General features: G+C 36.0%; 2 protein-coding genes across 4 annotated transcripts; one reads left to right on the top strand and one right to left on the bottom strand.

The window, feature by feature from the left end:
* Window positions 1-1,754: 1,754 nt before the first annotated feature.
* On the bottom strand, window positions 1,755-11,381 carry LOC18587856 (formin-like protein 13). Of its 3 annotated transcripts, XR_001929571.2 has the most exons (19): window positions 11,139-11,381; window positions 10,959-11,048; window positions 9,868-10,568; window positions 9,158-9,379; window positions 7,443-9,073; window positions 7,201-7,324; window positions 6,707-6,778; window positions 5,664-5,762; window positions 5,539-5,580; window positions 4,612-4,692; window positions 4,473-4,523; window positions 4,296-4,377; window positions 3,616-3,710; window positions 3,357-3,428; window positions 3,157-3,273; window positions 3,000-3,068; window positions 2,844-2,910; window positions 2,221-2,620; window positions 1,755-2,088 (listed from the first exon to the last, which is right to left on the bottom strand). XR_001929571.2 is itself a non-coding variant. In XM_018128087.2 (18 exons), exons 2-18 carry the CDS (start codon window positions 11,029-11,031, stop codon window positions 2,442-2,444), a joined length of 3,777 nt encoding a protein of 1,258 aa, XP_017983576.2. In that variant the 5' UTR covers window positions 11,032-11,048; window positions 11,139-11,381; the 3' UTR covers window positions 1,755-2,441. The 3 variants fall into 3 exon arrangements, 1 of the variants encoding a protein (XP_017983576.2); XM_018128087.2 differs by having other exon boundaries at window positions 1,755-2,620; XR_001929572.2 differs by lacking the exons at window positions 1,755-2,088; window positions 2,221-2,620; window positions 2,844-2,910; window positions 3,000-3,068 and having other exon boundaries at window positions 3,206-3,273; window positions 3,616-3,691.
* A 2,875-nt stretch (window positions 11,382-14,256) lies between these two features.
* Window positions 14,257-19,542, top strand: FAD6 (fatty acid desaturase 6). Its single transcript, XM_018128399.2, has 10 exons — window positions 14,257-14,502; window positions 14,599-14,653; window positions 15,807-16,048; window positions 16,498-16,641; window positions 16,766-16,917; window positions 17,556-17,678; window positions 17,818-17,995; window positions 18,514-18,632; window positions 18,834-18,948; window positions 19,210-19,542. The coding sequence occupies exons 1-10, from the start codon at window positions 14,464-14,466 to the stop codon at window positions 19,369-19,371; spliced, it is 1,329 nt and encodes a 442-aa protein (XP_017983888.2). The 5' UTR covers window positions 14,257-14,463; the 3' UTR covers window positions 19,372-19,542.
* Window positions 19,543-20,263: the final 721 nt, after the last annotated feature.

Raw genomic sequence — 20,263 nt, 5'->3', positions numbered from 1 at the left:
ATGGGATATTTTGTCACACAAAAAGGCTTTAATGCAACGGGAGGAATGTCTGGGGGTAAGGCTGACCGGTGGAATCCAATTAGTGAACATGAAAAATAAGCTTTCTTTATTGCAAGGTTGAGACCCCACCCTCTCTTTTCTTTGCTTTCTCACAAGCATGTGAGGGCATATCATGCCAAGAGCTGCCCTTCTTCATGTGTGGACAAACTGAAATTTCTACTCTTGTTCCTCACCGACACCAATTTACCCAATCTAATCATTCTTGGGTATTGATCATTTGTTTGCAAAATGTAGAAGATCACTATTTCTTTTTCCTTATCAAAAGATTTAATTCTCAAGACTTTGTACTACAACCTGAACTTGCTATAAACTGATGCCCTTTGGACAATTTTACAGCATAATCAAAGCAGCAAGCAAAAACCCACCACCTAGGAGGAGAAAGCAGGTGCAACGAGAGCAGGTAACGCGCACAGGACTTTTTTCCTACAACTTTCTGTCCACTTGTTTTGTACTGCAATGTTTGAAAGCGTGAGTTGATGTAAAGCAGGACTGACAAGGCTATGATTAATCATCATTAAGGGCACCTAATTAAGCACCCGAGCACAGCTGAAAATGCATTAATTGTTAACTTTCACCAAATACAATGTACAAAATCCAAATACTAATACCAAGTCAAAGCTTCATTTGATACGTTAGAAATGCAAGTCAGCGAGATCCAAACTTATAAAATTTATAGCAAAGAAAGAAAAATGTGGAGCCAATTTCTTGGGATTTGCATTGTGGATTGGCATGGTTAGGGACAATAATTTAAGCAGCTGCGCAGTGATAACAAGAGTAAATTAGAGTTAGGGATGCTTTGCTATGCCCCCCACATTTTTGTTCTGTTGAAGGCACGTGACTCGCATTCCTATAAGACTAGCAGTCTAAGCAAGAATCATTTGTGATATTTCATCTTATATCGATGTGGACGTGATTGTTAATATTTAAAAATTTTATTGAGTTTATGATATTTAGATTTGAATTATTATAATTTTACGAAACAAATCATAACAACTCTCACTTAAAATTTAAAATAATTTTGTGACGGTTGAAATTACATATTTTGAAAATTTTAATAATATTAATTTTGATACCACATGTTACGTGTACTTATATTAAAAAACATTGCGACAATCGAACAAATGATAATGATTAAATATTCTAAATTAGCTCTCACTTAACTCCAAGACAAATTGAAGATTTAGAGTACCAAAGCAATGGCGGATTCGATTCAACTGAGCCACTGACTTTTTTACTTTAATGTTTATGGATTGCTGGAAATCAGGGACAGTTGACCCACAATCGTCAATTCTCAGTATCTGCTTGGTATTCTAAGAACCCTTGGTGAGTGCCACCCCCTTGAATGGAAAAAGGACACAAATTTCATCAAATCTCTCCTTCAGAAAATTTTCATCAAGCTTCTGATATTGGGATTGCCACAAGAATCGGGAAGGCATTGTAAATTGTGTAGGTCGAAGTGCGAGTCCATAAATTAGATAAATATATTTCAATTAATATTCCATTTAAAAATAAATAAAATATATATATATTTAAATACGTAAACATGTCATCATATCATATCTATATTTATTATAATAAATCAATCAACACTACAAGAGGAAAGGAAGGTAAAACTTCTTCAAAGCTGACACTTAAGATGTGTTAAATGTAGGGATTTCAACCACTTTTGGTGAAGCTCCAGGATGCATAGCATATGGAAAATTAATCCTGGTGCATTACTTTGCTACCTCAGATATGATCTTTTTAAGTTCACAAACTCTGAAAAAATCAAAAGCTGAAGCTTGAGATCTTTCATGGTGGAAAGGATGCCCATCAATAGATATGGCAGATATACAGTCCCACAATTATTTATTGTTGAGAAACAAAGGGCACATTGGCAAAGCAAAACTTGGCAAATCTGGGAATGAAAACAAAATTTTTGATGGGGGGAAAAAGAGATTCACAATCCCCAAAAAATGTTTCTTGAAAACTACTTACAAGTTCTGTGAAGATAATTTACAAGTTGCTTACAGAAGGAACCCAGTATCTCTGCTCCAAACAAAAATGATAAGACCGCATCAGTAAGTTATATTGTGCAGCAAGGGAAGAAATGAAGAGGCACAAGCATTAAGCTAAACTATGACTGAAAATGAACTGGGATTGGTGGTTGGAAGTGCTTGCCTCTCAGAAACATCGAGTTAGCAGCAAAATGCATCACTTCCGTATTTACATTTCACATTTTGATTGTACCAGTCAACCATATGTTCTCCTCTCAACAGCAAAGCCGCCACCTTATGTTTTCTGCCAATGCAAATAGTTGTTCGAATGCCTCTGGCCCTTTGGAGTATATGTAAATTTTCTGCTCCTGAGAAGGGAAAGCAGTTTAGGTTGATCTCTCTGAATCATTTGACATTGCTGCTGGCGATAGAAGTTTGCAATAAGTTTTCTGATTCCTTCTGTGAAGCATTCATCTTCAACTTCTCGCTTTCTGCCAACTTTTTCATTTCCTGCTCAAGCTGCTTGCAGTTCTCTTCATGAGCTTTGTTGAACATCCTCACAAAATTGAGTAGAGTTGAAATAACTGCAGCAAACAGCAGTAGTTCAGAAGAATAATATATAACGGTTAACAAACAAACAGAGATATGAAAGCATTATAGACTCAAAGCAGACTAAGCTTCCCCTTTTCATTTATTTTCAATTTCATTCTTCCTTTTTGAACTAGATTAAAGTCAAAGGTTTTACTTTTTGCATAATCCGCAGTCAAATGAGAGTAGCAGTACAAACTGATCACAACTATCAAATACCTTGTTCAAAGGGACAGCGAGCTGGATCTTCTCCAAAATAAAGAATCAATGCATCCACATTTCTACCCTGTCAATATAGACCTCAGATAATAAATGGTTTAATACAATCAACATTTGTAGGAATGGTACTCTTCACAACAAGAGCTAGAGACATACCACCCCCGAGTATAGTGAAGCCAGGGATCTTACTTCAGCTTCGGCAAAACAAAGGAACTCCTTTAAAGTCTGGACAACAAAAGAAAACATCAACAAAGAAAAGAAGATTATGTGTTTACACCAATTTAAAACATGTCAGATTATATTCTTAAATTACCTTAAGAAAATTTTCTGACACAGGCCCATCATTTTCGGAACTGGACAGTTCCTGCACAACTTTCTCCAATCCTTTACTTATGGCTTGCATTTCCTCTGCTAGATATTTCAGTTGTATCTATAGGAACCACACATCAGCCAAGATGCTAGCTTCAACTTCTATCTTCTTAAAATTGTTTTCACTAAGAGCAAGTAACATACCTTTGATGCAGGTTCTAAACTGGAAACATCTTTTGAAAAGTCTAGTAGATCTGGAAGCTTATCAGCAAGGACCTGCAGTTTATTTTTTAGAATTATTATGCCCAACTAATTACGTTAAACTTTTTATAGACTGCTACCAGATTCAAGAAAATAAGTTAGGAGAAAAGAAATGAGTACAGGTTCGTATATACTTTAAATTAATAAATAAAGGTTGTGATTAAGGTCACAAGAAATCCAAATGATCAGTCACAACTTGTACCTTGCAAAGGTAATGCATGAGAGTCATCTTGTTGTTCTGTGCACGTGTCTCTGTTAGTTTAAGAAGACTGTCCAACCTAAATCCAACAGCAGAACCTAAAAAATTTGGGCATTGAATAAAAGATGCAAAATTTTTTGACATCATTAAAGAAGAATTAGAAAAACAGGAGTTGGGACAACTGTCAAGAAAAAAAGAAAATAAATCAAATATATAAATAAAGAATTCGAAGCTAACTGTAATACATTTTAATTCACAATGAAAATATAAACACCTGACTGTAACTTAATACTCAAAGACATCTTAAGCTACAGCAGCATTAAAGGTCAGGTAACCAAGCCAAAGACATGAAAGACTTGATAATGCAGTGAAAAGTCGAGTAACAAAAATGGAAAAAAAAAAAAAAAAAAAAGATAGATGGTTTAAAGAATTTTCCAAGTAGAAAGGTAGGAAACAATATTTTAAGGGTGTTCACCCAAAAGCTGATCATTAGCACATATAAGCAAATGTATTTAGCACTAAAGTTCCTGATGCACATTGGAGCCTCAGCCACTCCCATTTACAAGGATACATAATTGATCTAAATTTCACAGTCAATTATGATGCCTCCTAATGTTGATGATATTTATGTATGATAGTGCATTAGCATAGTTCCAATACCAGACAAAATGTAATTAACTCACCCCTTGCAGTTCCCTGATTCAAAGCATTTCCTAATGAAAGAATTGTCTGCATGATTCTCTTCAATTTGACAGAATTTCTGATCTGATGAAAGAAGTTTTGACATTAATGTGATTTCAATCTTAAATATCTAAAGCAGTTCCACAAAGAAGAATGCAAGCAAAAAATTTGTAACTTACCTCCTCTGCTGCGGAGTTTACAACATTAAGGCTACATCTGAGGTCAGAAACCTAAAAAACAATTCAAGGCCAGATAAGTAACAACGAAAGGCCAAGAACATCTGGGAACTTGGAACTTGGATACAGATTTTGATCAAACCTGGGAGCCAAACTGTATCTTAAAAGAGAAAACCCTGAGCTTGGATTCTACTCTGGGAACTTTCATTAACTCCAAGAAGAACTGTTTCAGAGGTCAAAGAAACACATTGATCCATTAATGATGCTAAAAGAAGATATATTTGGTAAAAATTTCGTTCTCTATAATGAGCTGCTATAGAAGCTGAATCCAGGTGGCTAATATCTGAACAGAATAATTCACAACAAAATACATCAAAACTTCCAATCTTTCCAACATTATTGCAGAGAGTGATTCAAAACACAAAAAATTGAAACTTGGAATGTCTAGAGATGTAGTAAGGGCCCAACACCTTTCCTCTCGTCTTCTCCCCTCTTACACTAACAAAAGGTACCAGAAAGCATACAGAAAATACATGATGTACTACTGAAAAAACCAGAGGGTTAATCACCACTTATTTCACATCTCATGTAGCAAAGAATAACATCCTAGTCAAGCAGATGGAAATAGGTTCATCATAGAAACTAAATTAACAAGTTCCATTCCCAATTTTACACAAATACCAACCTAATAGAAGAAAACCAACTTCACTCAAAGACAAGAGATAGAAGACTCAAAGACAAGAGATAGAAGAAGACTTAACATGTTTCTCGTGCTTTACCATCCAAGGTTTCATAATATTCATAAGTAGCTAATTTAAAATTTAGTAGTTTGAATTAATGCTGTATGTGAAACTATCAGCCAACAATATGAAATAGAGAAACATAGGATTGTAAATTGATTTATTCAAGTGAATGCCAGATTGGATAGTTCAAATATCCCTTTTCAGTTGATGACGAATTATGATATCCAACAGAAGGTATTCTACCTAAGAACAACTCATAATTTTGAGAAGAGACTCAGCTGACAACAAATAAACAACATATAAGGAAGTAGCAAAAAAATCCCAACCTGTTCACATTTCCCTAACTTCTCCTTTTCTCCAGTATAGCCCTGCACAAATGAGTTATGAATGCAATTATAACTCATGGAACAGATAACACTAGTATTAACCCAATAACAATGATTCATTTCACCTTTAGTACTTCCATCTCCTCTTTGGTAGGACAAAATTTTATGAGGTTATCAACCTGGTCAACATCCAATGCTGAATCCTCCAAGGCAAGCACCGAACTCTGCAAAAGTTTCACTAAAAGGCATAAGGTTAACAAGCAAGAGATACTACCCTTATGGTCTGAATGATTAACAGATTGTTCATCATATTCACATATCACAACTTCTTTCCTTTTTAAGCAAACCCATATTTCAAAGAGATGCATTCGTGCATGCAATTGGATATTTGTGCTTATTGAGTGAAAATCCATCTATTAAGGACTTACCAAAATCTGAGACCTGCATTTGATAGCACAAACATAGTCAAGGGCGCATTTCTAAATGAGCAAATTATTGATGATTCCATCATGAGAACCTAAAGGTCTGTATCTTTTAAATAGTGAATGTAGTATTTACCTCCAGTATACTGAGAAATCCAGAAAAATACATATATATTTTTAGATCAGATGAATTTTATTCATAAAATTTGCAGGTTTTATCAATAACAACTTGTGCAGCAGCACTCTATACCTTTAGTTGTTAGAGAGCTTTTTTTTGTCCAAGTAAAATTTGGAAACTTCAATAGACTGGGATTTAGCATGCACATTTTATGACTCTTTATATTAACAATAGCTACAGGTGCAAGCTGAGTTTTTATTAATAAAATAGTTTGTGCAGCCCCTATACCAATATTAATAGCAGTTCTGCAAGCTTTTCTCCTTAAAGCTGCAAATAAGCTACGCTTTTCACGTCCACCAAAACTTGATACCATTTTCACACAATTTGAAACCATAGGCAGTCTGGATGACTGAGTTGTTACAAATATATGTACATCTGTTAAGCAAAAAGAGGCAAGGAAGCAAAGATCGATAAGAAGCAAAACCATAAAAGGATAAAATGCAGTCCAATGATAGGATATGAGTTAGCAAGTTGATTTGAGGATTAAAATTAGCCAAAAGTAAGGTTGCATGACAACAATTTAGAGAAGTAAATAGTTACAAGCTGTGAACAATACTTGTCAACCTACCATTAAGTCAGCCAAGGGCACCTTCACTTTTGAAAGCATGATTTCACAATTATATGCTCTTCTGTGGTCAATCTGCAAGAAGGAAAGATACTGAACAAAAGCATCCTAAAGATATAATAATAAGGTTCATGATATGGTTATCATCAACAAGCAGCCCACGATATAAAGTCTTGGTTCATGTGTGAGTATGTATCAGACTGAAAGCTTGCATTTCTTATGTGAATCATACTAAAAGAATAGAAGTATCCTGGTTCATTTTCAGGATCCAAGTTTCCCATCTACAGCAGTTTTACATGGTTCATAATTTCTTTGGAATAAGGCAGATAAGCAATGACAAGCAGATGGATGGAAACTGCACTTATTATTTAATAATTATGGCATTCAGCCAAAGGTTAGATTGTACACTATTTAGAATTTAAACGACAGATGGTAACATCGATGAAACAAGCAATTGAATAAACAACTGTATCACTTAAATACCAAAAATGCATTACCAGTTGCACTTTATCAGATTTTGGCCCACGTGTGGTATGTGAACTTGATTTTCCACCACGATCTGTATTCGGAGTAGCTGCTGAGAAAAGATTCTCAAGCTCTGACATGTCAATCTCTGGAGCCCTACAACGAGGGTTAATAAATCCAATGAATTAAAAAGAAACAAGTAAAAGACCATAGCCCTAAAGGATATTTAAAAGGGAAAAAAAGAATCGAAACTTAGCAGCAGAGCAGCACATACTTAGATGCTTCACCCAACTTTTGTGCTTCAGCCCATAGGCTACCCTGCACAGCTCTAGATAACTTCAACCAATGCAATGGCTTTAGTTTCTTGGTCTGATGACTCTTTGAACTAATAGTACGTGACAAAAGTCTGCTCTTTGAATTTGTGGAAGGACTAAAAGGTGGTGGTGCAGGAGCTGAAGATCCTCTACCTATAGCCTGAGGTTCCAGAGAAACACCATTTGTCTTTTTAGGAAAGAGAGCAGGAGGTGGTGGGGCAGCAGGAACTTGAGAAGAACTTGATGACAAGACAGGGGCAGGTTGCGGTGGTGGTGGGGGTGCCGATGATGAAGCTGCAGGACTTGCTGCTTGCCTGGAATGAAGAGGAGGTGGTGGAGGTGGAGGAGGTGCAGATCCAGAAGCTAAATTTTCCTTCAAAGGTGGCATTGGAGGAGGAGGTGGTGGTGGAGGAGCTGCAGGGGACCCAGCTCTAACAGTTGCTGGAGGAGAATGTGGGGGCGGAACTGCAAGAGGACCATCTCTAACAGCTGCAATTTCATTCAAGGGAGATGCAGGAGGAGGTGTAGGTGCTGCTGGAATTCTAGCACTAAGAGCTAAATTTTCCTCCAAAGATGGAGATGCTTCCAGATGTACGCCACTGATAGTTTGATTCTCTTTCGAAGGTGGTGCTGGAAGAGGTGGAGGGGCTGCAGGAGGGCTCCCTCTAATACCTGGGTCCTTGCGAGGTGGTGTTAAAGGAGGTGGCACAGTTGAAGCTATTGCAAGGGCTGGAGAGGTGGAAGAAGAGGAAGCCTTTGAAGTGGTTGCTGCAAATGGAGTCTTGTCTACAAGAGCATCTTTGGCTAATGCAGACTGGCCTTCTTGTAAGTAAGTTCCAATTTCTATAGCAGGTGAAGACTTTGGCGGTTCTGATGCTGAAGAAAGAGGAGTTGGAAATGGTGGAGGTGGTGGGGGATGAGGAAGAGCTTTTGTTGCACTAGAAGTAGAGGGAGGTTGAACTGGAGCAGATAAAGGTGTTTGTGGAGAAACTGAAATGCTTTTAGTTTCAACAGCTTTCGGTTTATGTGACACAGCTGGAGAATCATTTACTGCATCTGCAGATGCTGCAGTTAGATGACTGACCTGACAAACAGATGACACAGAATCATGCAAAAGTGGCCCTGCAGTAGACTGGTTATTTTGTTGGTGCATGACATCAGACTGACTGAATGGTTCAATGCGAGAGTCTTGGGGCTTAGCCTCCTTACTTGTATCAGAATCAAGAGATGAAATTTGTGAGAATGCAGATAGAATCTTCATACCGATAGATGCAGGACTCCTTGGGCTACGTGGTGATACTGTGAGCTTTGTTTCATCCTGAAGTGTTTTAGAACTTAATCTCCGCAGCCGAGGGCTGAGATCCACACTGCTATTCCTATCACTGTCAGACTTTTCTTGGACAATATTTGATGCACCTATATGTTGAAGCATGTTAAATGCAACATCTGCCCTAGGATCTGACCAGTCAACATGACTAAAGATTTCATGAACTTTGGCAAATGCTTCCATAGGAAGACCTTCTTTCTCTTCAAAGGAAGGAAAATCCATGGAAATAATGGAAGAAGCAGCATCCATTTCTGAGAAAAGAATCTTCATCCACAGGGCAACGTTTTATTAGAAAAAGAAAAAAAAAGAACCACAACATTGCAAACAAAATGTATGAAAACTATATACCTCAGCTCTAAATTCTTTTGGAAACAGCTCCTTAGCATCCCACAATATATCAATCTCATCACGATTGAGCATCAAAATGTTTGCTCTTATGAAAGCAGTGTTAAACACAACCCTGAATATCATCACCTCTCTTTCCATGTCATCATTCAAGTTGATACACTCAACCACAACATCACCTTGAATATGGCAATTTATATCAATTTTAACTAACGCACACTCTTTCTGCAGTAAAATAGTAAGAGGTTAGACAATCACATGCTCTAGAGTAATCAAACAGTAGGTACATATAAAAGAAGATGTGACAATAAGAGTAAGCATATGCCCAGGCAACACTGGGGTTATGTGTCTATACATACACTGAGGAGATTAGTGTTACAAAAACTATTGACTTTTTCACAATACAACATATGTATTAGAGTATAACTCCCCAAGTTTGAGTTTCAAGAACAGGGTTGAATGTAGCAGATGTAACCTAATTAACAACAGAAAAACCTAAGAAAAAAGGGCCATACATCCATTTACTAGTCTTCCACACTAGTCCCAAGATTGTCAAATTTTACTAACATTGTGGAAAATTAGATGTGTGACAAGCTTTTAAATCCTCAAAAGATATGAGGAATGTCAACCGTTTTCCCTTTAATAACAAAAAAGGGGGAGGAGGGGAATGAGAATGCAAACTGATAGAGAAGACAAGAAAAATGTGACATTACCTGCTTATAATGCCGGACAAATTTGCTTCTTTTAGGAGTTGAGTACAAAACTTTTGGAGTTTTATCAGCAACAAGAAGAGGATCCTGTCCATATATTCGAAATATTGGACGGCAGCCTCCTTCTCCATCAAAATTAGGAATGTATCTAAGAATGACGCAATCCAAGGTGAGAGCTCGATCCAAAGGAGGCCATTCTGAGGCCACATTCCTCCTCGAGACATACTGTAGATACCTCAACTGTGAAGGAGTTGGATTCAGAGGTGACAGCAACTGCAAAAGCTCACGGGGAGCTTGCCTGTATATCATGTCCAACGTCTTCTGCTCTCCACTGTACTGCTTCCTATATAACAGCAATGCAGCCAGCATGAAAGCCAAGACCGGCCAACCACCTCGTTCACAATGCATTAGAAGCAAATTTTGCTGACCAAGTGAGAGCCAACTTTCACATGATCTCAAAAAATGGTGGAACACCTCCATTGCGAGTAACGGGCACCCTTCATATTGACGAGGGTAATCCATTATCGTCATATCATACTTGGATAAGAATTCAGCCATCTGGCTTTGCGTTTCTCCTTCCCGGAAATTGAAGACCAAGAATGAAGCATCGGGGAAGTGATCTTGAAGTTGACTAACTATTCCTGTTATGTTGACTTTGTAGTTTTCTTCTTCCCAAGCATCAGTAGTAAAGCAGCAATCAAAAACTATATGCCACCCCAGCACACACAAATTGTCAGACATGAAAGATACACGGCTACTTTTTCAATTTTCAACAGATTAAATTGCCCAATAGACTAAACTCTAATGTTTTCTTTTTTTCCCTCCTTCTAAACACTGAAACAGAGAATTCAAAATTCAAACTTTGCATTTCTTTCCCGAATTTCCTAAGCAACCAAACAGGACCCATATTCTAAAAAACAGCAATCTTTTCAAAAATCGTATTTAATCACCCAAATATCAATCATTTCATGAGTGACCAATTTTTCCACATTTCAAAAAAGTTAGAGAACTGAATTCCACTAAAAAACATTGACTTTTTAATAATCCCAATGAAAAGACACAAATTTGAACAAAGACAAGAAGACCAAACGCACCGTAGACACGTTCACAGATCTCCAGAAGGCCATCAGGTGGCTTCCTGTAAAAGAGTTTACGAAACAAGGCCATGTCTTTGCTCCAGAATCCTTTAAAAAAAAAACAATAACTTAATCAGACTCCAAAACAGTTAAGCAACAAAACAATAAACATTCAAAACAAAAGAAGAAAGAACAGACCTTGTCCTTGAAAGAAGGGAGTTTGTTGAAAGTTGAATAATGAAAATTCTATTTGTTTTATCCGTTGGGATGTGACAGTTATTCGAATTAAATTGAAGCGCTTTAGCCTTGCGGTTGAAGAAAATGGTTTGGTGGGTGTGTTTCTTTTCTTGCAGTATTTGTTGTTTGATACTGAAAACCAAAAGGATTTCACAACAATGATTTGATTTGATAGAATTGAGAGAGCCAAAGAGTTTGTTAGTTTGTTTGTGTACTTAAAAAGGGCAAGTCTTAGGCTTCAGCTTTGCAGCTGACAAGGAGAATTTGTCACTTGTCACCCACCTGCGCGCCCTCTGTGACGTGGACACCATCTCTGTCCGACACCTACTTCACATTTATCCACCGCCATGCGGTTTTACGTACGTTGTTTTACCCTTTTGTGTTGTGTTTTCATTTTGAGACCTTTTCTAAAATAACCTTTAAGATAAAGTGCTTTTAATTATTTTTAATTAAATTGAATAAAATTATTATTAATAAAATTATACGTTATAAAATTACACATTATGTATAAAAATATATTACATATCATGATTAAATTGTTACAAGTTATATACAAAAACATGTTATACTTTATATTAAAAAAAAATATTATTATTATACATCATATACAAAAATATTAAAAAAAATTATTACACGTCGTATTGAAAAAAAATATTATTATTACACGTCATATTAAAAAAATATTATTATTATACGTCATATTTAAAAATATTTTATTACACTTTAATGTTTAAAATATTATTATTACTTACGAACTAAAACTTCAAAACCTAATAACTCTTTTATATCTTTTTGTTTTTTTCTCTCAACTCTCTTTATATCTTTTTGTTCTTTTGACAATTTGACATCGATTAAAGTATTTCTAACATATTTTTATAAATTAAAATATAAATTTTTATCTAAAATACCTATTTCGACTAAAAATAAAAAAAAAATTCTCTGAAAACTTAAATTTATAAATTTCAAAATTTTGAGTTTATTAGTATTTAAGTCTCGAATGGATTCAATTAAAAGTTATTTCAAACATTTGCAATCAGTTTTACCGTTTTAATTTTATCCAAAATATCTAAAAATCAAATTTTCCAAATAACTACTCACTCAAGTACATCAAAATCATTGTTTGGTATCTTGAAAGCGTAAGAAAGAAAAATCTGAAAACTCATGAGAGAAAAGTCAGAAGCATAGCAAATAAATACTGAAGAGAGAAATCGATAAAATTTGAGAGAGTGGGATGGTGAGAGAGAAATCAGAGGCACAAATTGAGAATAATTGTGATGAATCCATTTGCTTAGTGTCTTAAAATTGCAAGAAAGAAAAATTTAAAAACGCATGAGAGAGAAATCGAAAATATAATAGATAAATATTGAATAGAGAAATCAATAAAATCTGAGAGAATGGGATGGTGAAAGAGAGAAATCAGAGACACAAATTAAAAAAAATTGTGATGAATAGTTTAATTTATTTAAAATATTTTTAAAATATTTTTATCAAGTCATAATTGAATATAATTAAAAATAATTTAATTTATTTTAATAATTATTTTTAAAATATTATTATAAAAAAAGTTATTTCTCGTTTTTCTTTTTTCTGTTTTTATATATGTAAAACTTGTTGGGGCTCTAGAAAACCCAACAAAGGAAAGTTTCTCTTCCTTTCTCCTTCCTATACAATCCTTGAGACCCAAGGGACGATCATGGCCTACAGGACATGATAGTTGCAACCTTGTGAGGCTTAGAGGGCCGCCCAACTCAACAAGTAGGAGATCAAATCACGATGGATCTGCATACAAAGTCCCATCACAGTAAATAAATTCCCCCAAACTGAACTTTAGATTTGGAGCTCTACCTAAGTAAATCATCATTGCACAGGGTAGCAAACGCATCAAACCATTTATTAACTATTTTATGGTTTAAAATAAATTTATCATTACTTTAAGCATTCAATAATTTTATCATTATTTTATGTTATGCCAAAGCAGTGGCACAGGAAATTTCTTCTCAGGTTCTACCAAAATGTTTATAGGAATAACTATTCCATGGTAGCCTGCAATCAAAACACTAGTAGCTGTTAGACCAGTTTCCTCTTATATGTAGTTAAAAATTTCAGTTGCCAGTAGACAGCCTGCAGGGGGGGCCATTTTCCAGCACCAGTGGCCTTGATATATTTTTTGTTAAAAGAAGGAACTTCGATCCATGGCTGTGAAGCTTATTAGCTACTTCTTGATTGTCACACCTGTAAACCTTTGATCGCCATTGCTTTTGATGTTTGACGTCTAAACACCACGATGGATTGGTCAATTCTTGGGGATCACATGTTCTTTTTTCCGTTTTCACAAACCTCATCTCCCACGAGGTTGCTCCTTCAATGGGGTCAGACAAGGACGGTGGTCAATTTTTTTGACACAAAACAGTGACCGACGTTACTCTCATTCATTCATTGGCTGATGAAGGATAGAATAGAAAATGTTTGTCAAAGTACCTCAACTTGGGCGCTTCTGCCGTTTTGATGGCTTGAGTTCAATGACAATGGGTAGGAAATGGATTGAGAAATACTTTAAGCAGTGGGTGACTATCAATGGAGCAAAGTTATCACGCAATTCGTGCTTTCAATTCAATGTGTTAGGCCGAGAGGAAGAACATTCTTGCAGTATGAAACTAGTGCAAATACTTGGGCAGTAGGAAAATGTGACAAAATGTCCATTTTCATGGCATGTGATGCACGCATCCTTAATTTCATCGACCAAAACAAAATGTACTGCTAAAGATTATTTGATTCGTTGAAGAAGTGCCGATAAGAATAAGGAAAGACAAGCAGTTTAAATATTGTAGCATGGTTCATTTTTCTTTTACACATTTTAGGAAATATAATTAAGAGATAACCATGGGCATATATAGCCTCATTTTACATTAACAAAGAAATAAGGAAAAAAAATCCAAGAAGCCATGAATGGTAGCCATCAGTGCACGACTCGTGGATTGCTATCCACAGAAAGAGGCGGTAAGAGAGCAAGAGACACACAAGCACAAAGTGTGAACGTTGCGGTAGTTATTGTTATTGTTATGTCCTTTCTCTCAAGTCTTTAACATTTGAGAGGTTCAATGTCTTTTCACAGACTCTCTTTTGTCCCTTTGTCAACTTGTCCTTAGAAAGGGCTTAAAAAGCCTATCTATTTCCCTCCTCCCTTCTTTTACTTCCTCTTCTCTTCACATTCATTTAAGGCCTTCTTAAGAAGGGAAGGGAAGGACGGTGCGCTCTGAAGCTGGGTGCTTTCTGCATTTCTGTTCCCATGGCTTGCAAAATTGCAGATTCTATGTTCCTTTGCTTGGTATGTTCTGTTCCTTCAGTCTGTCTAAAAATTTATTCTTTCGTTGATTTTACGTTTTACTTCTAAATTTCGTTCCTTTATTGCTTTGATTTTCAGGGTCCTTGTCAAAGGCCAATTAGGAGTCAAAGAATTGCTACCCATTCTTCTCCAGGTATTCAACTTTCTTTCTCTCTCTAATCTTTTCTATGAAGCTCAAGAGATGCGAGCTATTGTCTACTTAATGTGGTTTTTGGTTCATTTGGTGATTTGGGTTTTGCTAATTTGATGTATTTCTTCAGTTAGCGTTTTTCGTTGTACTTGTTATGAGCTGCATTCTCGGTTGACTATGGCAATTCAATTTCAAGTGAGTTGGATATAAAAACCTTTGACGCTGTGCCTTAGTCACCTGCATTAAAATTATTAGTATATCTGATTCCAATTATCAAAAAATAAAAATAAAAGAAGAATCAAGCTTTCACTGCGAAAATTTGAAGCTAAAGTGTAACAAACAAATAGAAGTTTTATGAGAACAAGTCTCAAGGATCATACGCATGCAATGACTGCAATTTGCTTGCAAAATAAACTAGTCTGGAAAAATGGACATGGGGTACATTATCAAGCAAATTGGCAACAATGAAACCACTATCTAGATGCTCTCTATTGTAAATAAAAGTCTTTGTCTGTAGCTAGTAAAACTTCAAACAGCCTTTGGCCTGATATGAAAAGAGTTCCTTTTCTTGTGTTACCTATTTAGACGAGGCGTAGGGCGTGGGTTGGTGAGGAGGGGGTTGCAAGAACATGCTTTAAGGTTTAAAGTCTTCAGAGAAGCCACTCAATGGATTCTGTCCAGATCACTCCTCCTACTGCCTTCTATGTTGGGACCAGCAATTAGTTAATCACCAGAAGATTATCTGGATCATTTGTAGATACCAACTTACCTTACTTGAAACAATGGATGGCAATACACTCAATTGAAACAACTTCAAGTGGAGCAGTGGCTAGCTTTTTGTAGTTTATCATATCCCATGTGCAGCGTCTTGCCAAAAACTACATGGATTTATGAGAACTAGTTTATCTCCGATATGACATAAATTAAGGAGCATACTTCTTGAGCTAAACGCCATTAAGCTTAATGGTTTCATAATCGATGCAGTCCTTTCAGTTTGCATGTTTAAAAATCTTCTACAGCCTCAGAGGTTTTAGGCTTCTCACATGTATGATTAGCATTTAGTGTAGTATGCATCCTATTTTCTGTCATTCTATGTAATATCCTCTTGTTACCAGTATTTTACCTTTTTAATGCCTTTCTCCTTTTTTTCCATTAGCAAGTATCTGTCATTTGAAGTGGGACAGCCTTCTACTCAAGGGAATTAGTAATAAAAAGGATTTAATTCCCATGAAAAGGACTAAAGTCATTCAAGCTGTGGCAGTTCCGGTAACACCATCTTCAGCAGACAGTGCTGAGTACAGAAAACAGTTAGCAGAGAGATATGGCTTCAGGCAAATTGGAGAGCCACTTCTTGATAATGTTACATTAAAGGATGTACTAGACACCCTTCCAAAAAAGGTATATTTTCTGATGGCTTCTTGCTTATTTATATCTTTTTCCCTGAATGTGGTCCAAAGTATAATGTTTTGCCATTTTGGGCTTACTGCTGAGCGAACTTTTAGGCCATATGTTCATCTGTATAAGCAGGATTGTGTAACCAGCTAACTTTATTTAACAATTGAGACATTGCTCCTTTCATGGTTGGAGATATGTGCTCATAACCAGATGTCAGCTGTTAATTATGGTAAAAGGTTTTTTTATTTCAAGGAAAACTGGAGTCAAGGTGTTTAAGGAAGTTTTACTTCTTTATACCATACCATGATACTTTGAACTAAAGAAAAAATAAGCATGAATATTATTGTTTTTAAACGGAATTGAAATTATGAACTTGAATGTATATATGCCATTATTTAAATAATAAATCTCTTTATTCATTTCCTTTTTTCTTCCCAATTTTTTTTTGTAAGGTGTTTGAGATTGATGATGTGAAAGCATGGACATCAGTTTTAATATCTGTCACCTCCTATGCATTGGGGATCTTCATGATTTCAAAAGCCCCATGGTATCTACTTCCTTTGGCTTGGGCATGGACAGGGACAGCAATAACTGGGGTGAGCTTCTTTACAGTCTCCGCATGTTATATTTTAATATTAACCTTTATTTATTATAAATGCAAACTCAATATACTTCAATGCCGACTTCTTTTGTTTTCTTATTCCCCTCCCATTTCTTTAGTTTTTTGTTATAGGCCATGATTGCGCTCACAAATCATTCTCCAAAAACAAATTATTGGAAGACGTTGTGGGAACCCTGGCCTTTCTGCCACTAATATACCCATATGAGCCATGGCGGTTTAAGCATGATCGGCATCATGCAAAGACAAACATGTAAGTATGATACTTTTTTGTTTCATTTTTCTTTCTAATAGAACCCGTTTTGTTAGTATACTGTCCTAGTATTGTGTTTTCAATGTCATTATGAGGAATGCGCCTACTATGTATCAGCATCTTGAAACCACTCTCTTTTGCAAGACTTACGTTTTCTTCTCTCAATATTCCACGTTAATGAACAAATAGCCCTCGTAGAATAAAGAGTGTGCCCTAGTTACTGATCTGAAATTTTTGTCAGATTCTTTCAAATGATTAACTGGAGAATGTTGCTTTTCAATCTGTCATTTGATATCACTGGTTATACACAGGAACATATATAATACAGAAATGCAAATAAATTTTTGCTGCATATGTGCTTGATTTCTTTCTTAGGGAGGAGTCCCCTACCCTTTTGGATGATTAGCACCTTTTTCATCTTGTTACCCTTATGTAGTGTGAACACTTGAATTTCTACCCAAGTTGTTTAATACTGATTGTTACTTAGGTGGCTAGTGTGGCTTTCAACTTCTATCAAATTCCATTGCTTTTCCTCTTTCATACATTGTAATTATGCTTGTTCTTGACTTCCACTGAACTATTCATCTCTTATTTGTATTCTTAACTTAAAAAATTTTGTTCGTTATTCATATCTGTAGGCTATCTGAAGACACTGCTTGGCACCCAGTTTGGGAGGAAGAGTTTGAGACTTCTCCTTTTTTACGCAAGGCAATTATCTTTGGATATGGCCCATTTCGGCCTTGGATGTCCATAGCTCACTGGTATGTAATGCAAATAGTTGGTTGCTTTGGTATTTTAACCTTTGAACCTTAGTGCCTACATTTCTTTTTAATGAGTTAGCACATTTCACTTCCACTATTTTCATCTTCTTAATGAGACATCTGCATATTTGATGTGTAGGTTGATCTGGCACTTTGATTTGAACAAGTTCAGACCAAACGAAGTCAAAAGGGTGAAGACCAGTTTGGCTTGTGTTTTTGCATTTATGGCAATTGGATGGCCGTTGATCATCTACAAGACAGGAATCATAGGATGGATTAAGTTTTGGCTAATGCCGTGGCTGGGCTATCACTTTTGGGTAATGCTACTTTCTGGTCTCATATTTTATGAGTTTAAACATCTTAAACAGGCAAATATTGTTGGATAAGATTTGATATTTGGTAAAACTCTATATCAGTTTTTTAAACCTTATATTTAACTTATAAGGTGATGTTATCATGTGGAAAGCCAATCTTATCTCTTTTGGTCAAATATTTGGCCAAATTAATGCTTAAAAGCTGCTGCCTGAAGTGGGTGTCTTTTATAATTTTGTTTACTATTTCTCGTAAATTACTAATAATATTCTCTTCATGGTTGTGTGTTTCAATCATGCAAGAGCAGTGAGCTTTTGCTTCTTTGTTATACTGAAGCCAAATCGAGAGCTCATTAGGCGTGATTTCTTTATGGTTAATTACATGATAAATGGCATGCACATTTCTATCTTCCACATCCAGGGCTTTTTTCCCAATTTCCCTCTTTTGTCTGACCTATTTGTAATAGTTCTTTAGATAATGTCTGTTTTCAATTACAGCAATTTTGGTTTCTTAAAATGGACAGATGAGTACTTTCACAATGGTGCATCACACTGCTCCTCATATACCCTTCAAATCTTCAGATGAATGGAATGCAGCTCAGGCTCAGCTGAATGGAACAGTGCATTGTGATTACCCTCGTTGGTAAATATAATACTGCTCCTAATATACTCTACTATTGACCTTTATTTGACTAGCCATCATGTGTCGCTGAAGCTGACTAAACTAGATGGTAGAATTAGCTTTATCAGACATCATATTTATGGAAGGCCTCCTCCCTCTTCTCTTATTCAAAATCCTGTTTATTACCTCTTCTTGGATCCGAATTTTTTATATATTTGACAGGATTGAGATCCTCTGCCATGATATCAATGTCCACATTCCCCATCATGTTTCTTCAAGGATACCAAGCTATAATCTACGAGCAGCCCATAAGTCTATTCAAGAGAACTGGGGACCGGTATGACAAGCAGTGTTTTTTATATATATACTTAGTTCATCACCCAGCCCTTTTCTTCTTGATGTTAGATCAGAAATTACTTTTTCTACAATTGAAAATTTGATGTAATTATCACCAGAAAAAAAAAAAGAAAAAATCTTCAAAAAATAGGTGAAGGGTGTAAGTAAAGAATTAGCTAAAGCAATGTAGAACAAGATTATGGTCATGTACTAACTCTCCCAGAAGATGCTAATGGAGGTTCTCTTTGCATGTTGATGACAGTATCTGAATGAGGCTACATGGAATTGGCGTCTGATGAAGACAATAATGACAGTCTGCCATGTTTACCATAAGGAGCAAAATTACATTGCTTTTGACGAACTTGCCCCTCAAGAATCTTCACCAATTACATTTCTCAAAAGAGTAATGCCTGATTATGCTTGATTTTTTTCAAAACCTCGGGGTCCATTGCTTTTTGGTTCTTCCTTATCCGTTAGCCTCCTCTTTTTGAGGTCAAATTAGGTATGCTTTTCCAGTTACACAACTGTTCATTCCTATGTTGAGTCATTCATTTTTAACATTTCCTATTTAATAGAAGAAAGTATTATAGATGAAGTTTCCGGGAAAGTTTTTGTTGCTTTCTTGCTGCCAATGTTAGATCTTGTATATGGCAACTTGTCATGGTGAAAGAGGGTTGCTCATTAGCTGAACCTGATACTGCAACCTCACAGCATCTTTGCTGCAAATTGTTTTCTCATTTTATGGTTAAGACTGACACAACATGTCAGTACTTTGCTTATAAAATTTAACATGGAAAAACACCCAACGATCAGGATGACATTGGTTGGCACCAGTAATCGTTATGGCTGACAATGATTTTCATCCAGGGTATCTTCTTATATAAATATGTTCCTGACACTTGAGCTTAAGTGTTAAACTAATTGCCAAACCTAATCTCAGTTACAATATTTTATCATTATGTAACAGAGACAAGAGACATATTATATTTCCCTTGGTGGGGTTTGGGTTGGGATCTATTCCATCTTTAGGAGATTAGCATTCATCAACGGTGGAGATCCAGTTGAATCAGTATCTCAGGACTGAGCAAAAATAGAGTCTGAAACTTAAAAAGAACTGGTGGAGTTTGGTTCATGAATGAACCAAAGACTACTAAAAGCAAGGTAGGAAACAGAGTTTGTTGTGATAGGGGTTATCATTAGTAGATTTGATGTACCTGACAAAAGCCCCCTTGGAGATTCAAAGTAGATTTAGGATTGTATGGAATCGAAACTCATCTGAAACTAAAGTTGTTAGCCACTTACCAAACTTTAGGCAA

Source organism: Theobroma cacao, chromosome 9 (genome assembly GCF_053813885.1).
Source record: "Theobroma cacao isolate CCN51 chromosome 9, ASM5381388v1, whole genome shotgun sequence".
Lineage (NCBI taxonomy): Eukaryota > Viridiplantae > Streptophyta > Magnoliopsida > Malvales > Malvaceae > Theobroma > Theobroma cacao.
The sequence above is the reverse complement of the archived record's forward strand: the minus strand, read 5'-3'. Positions and strand labels throughout refer to the sequence as shown.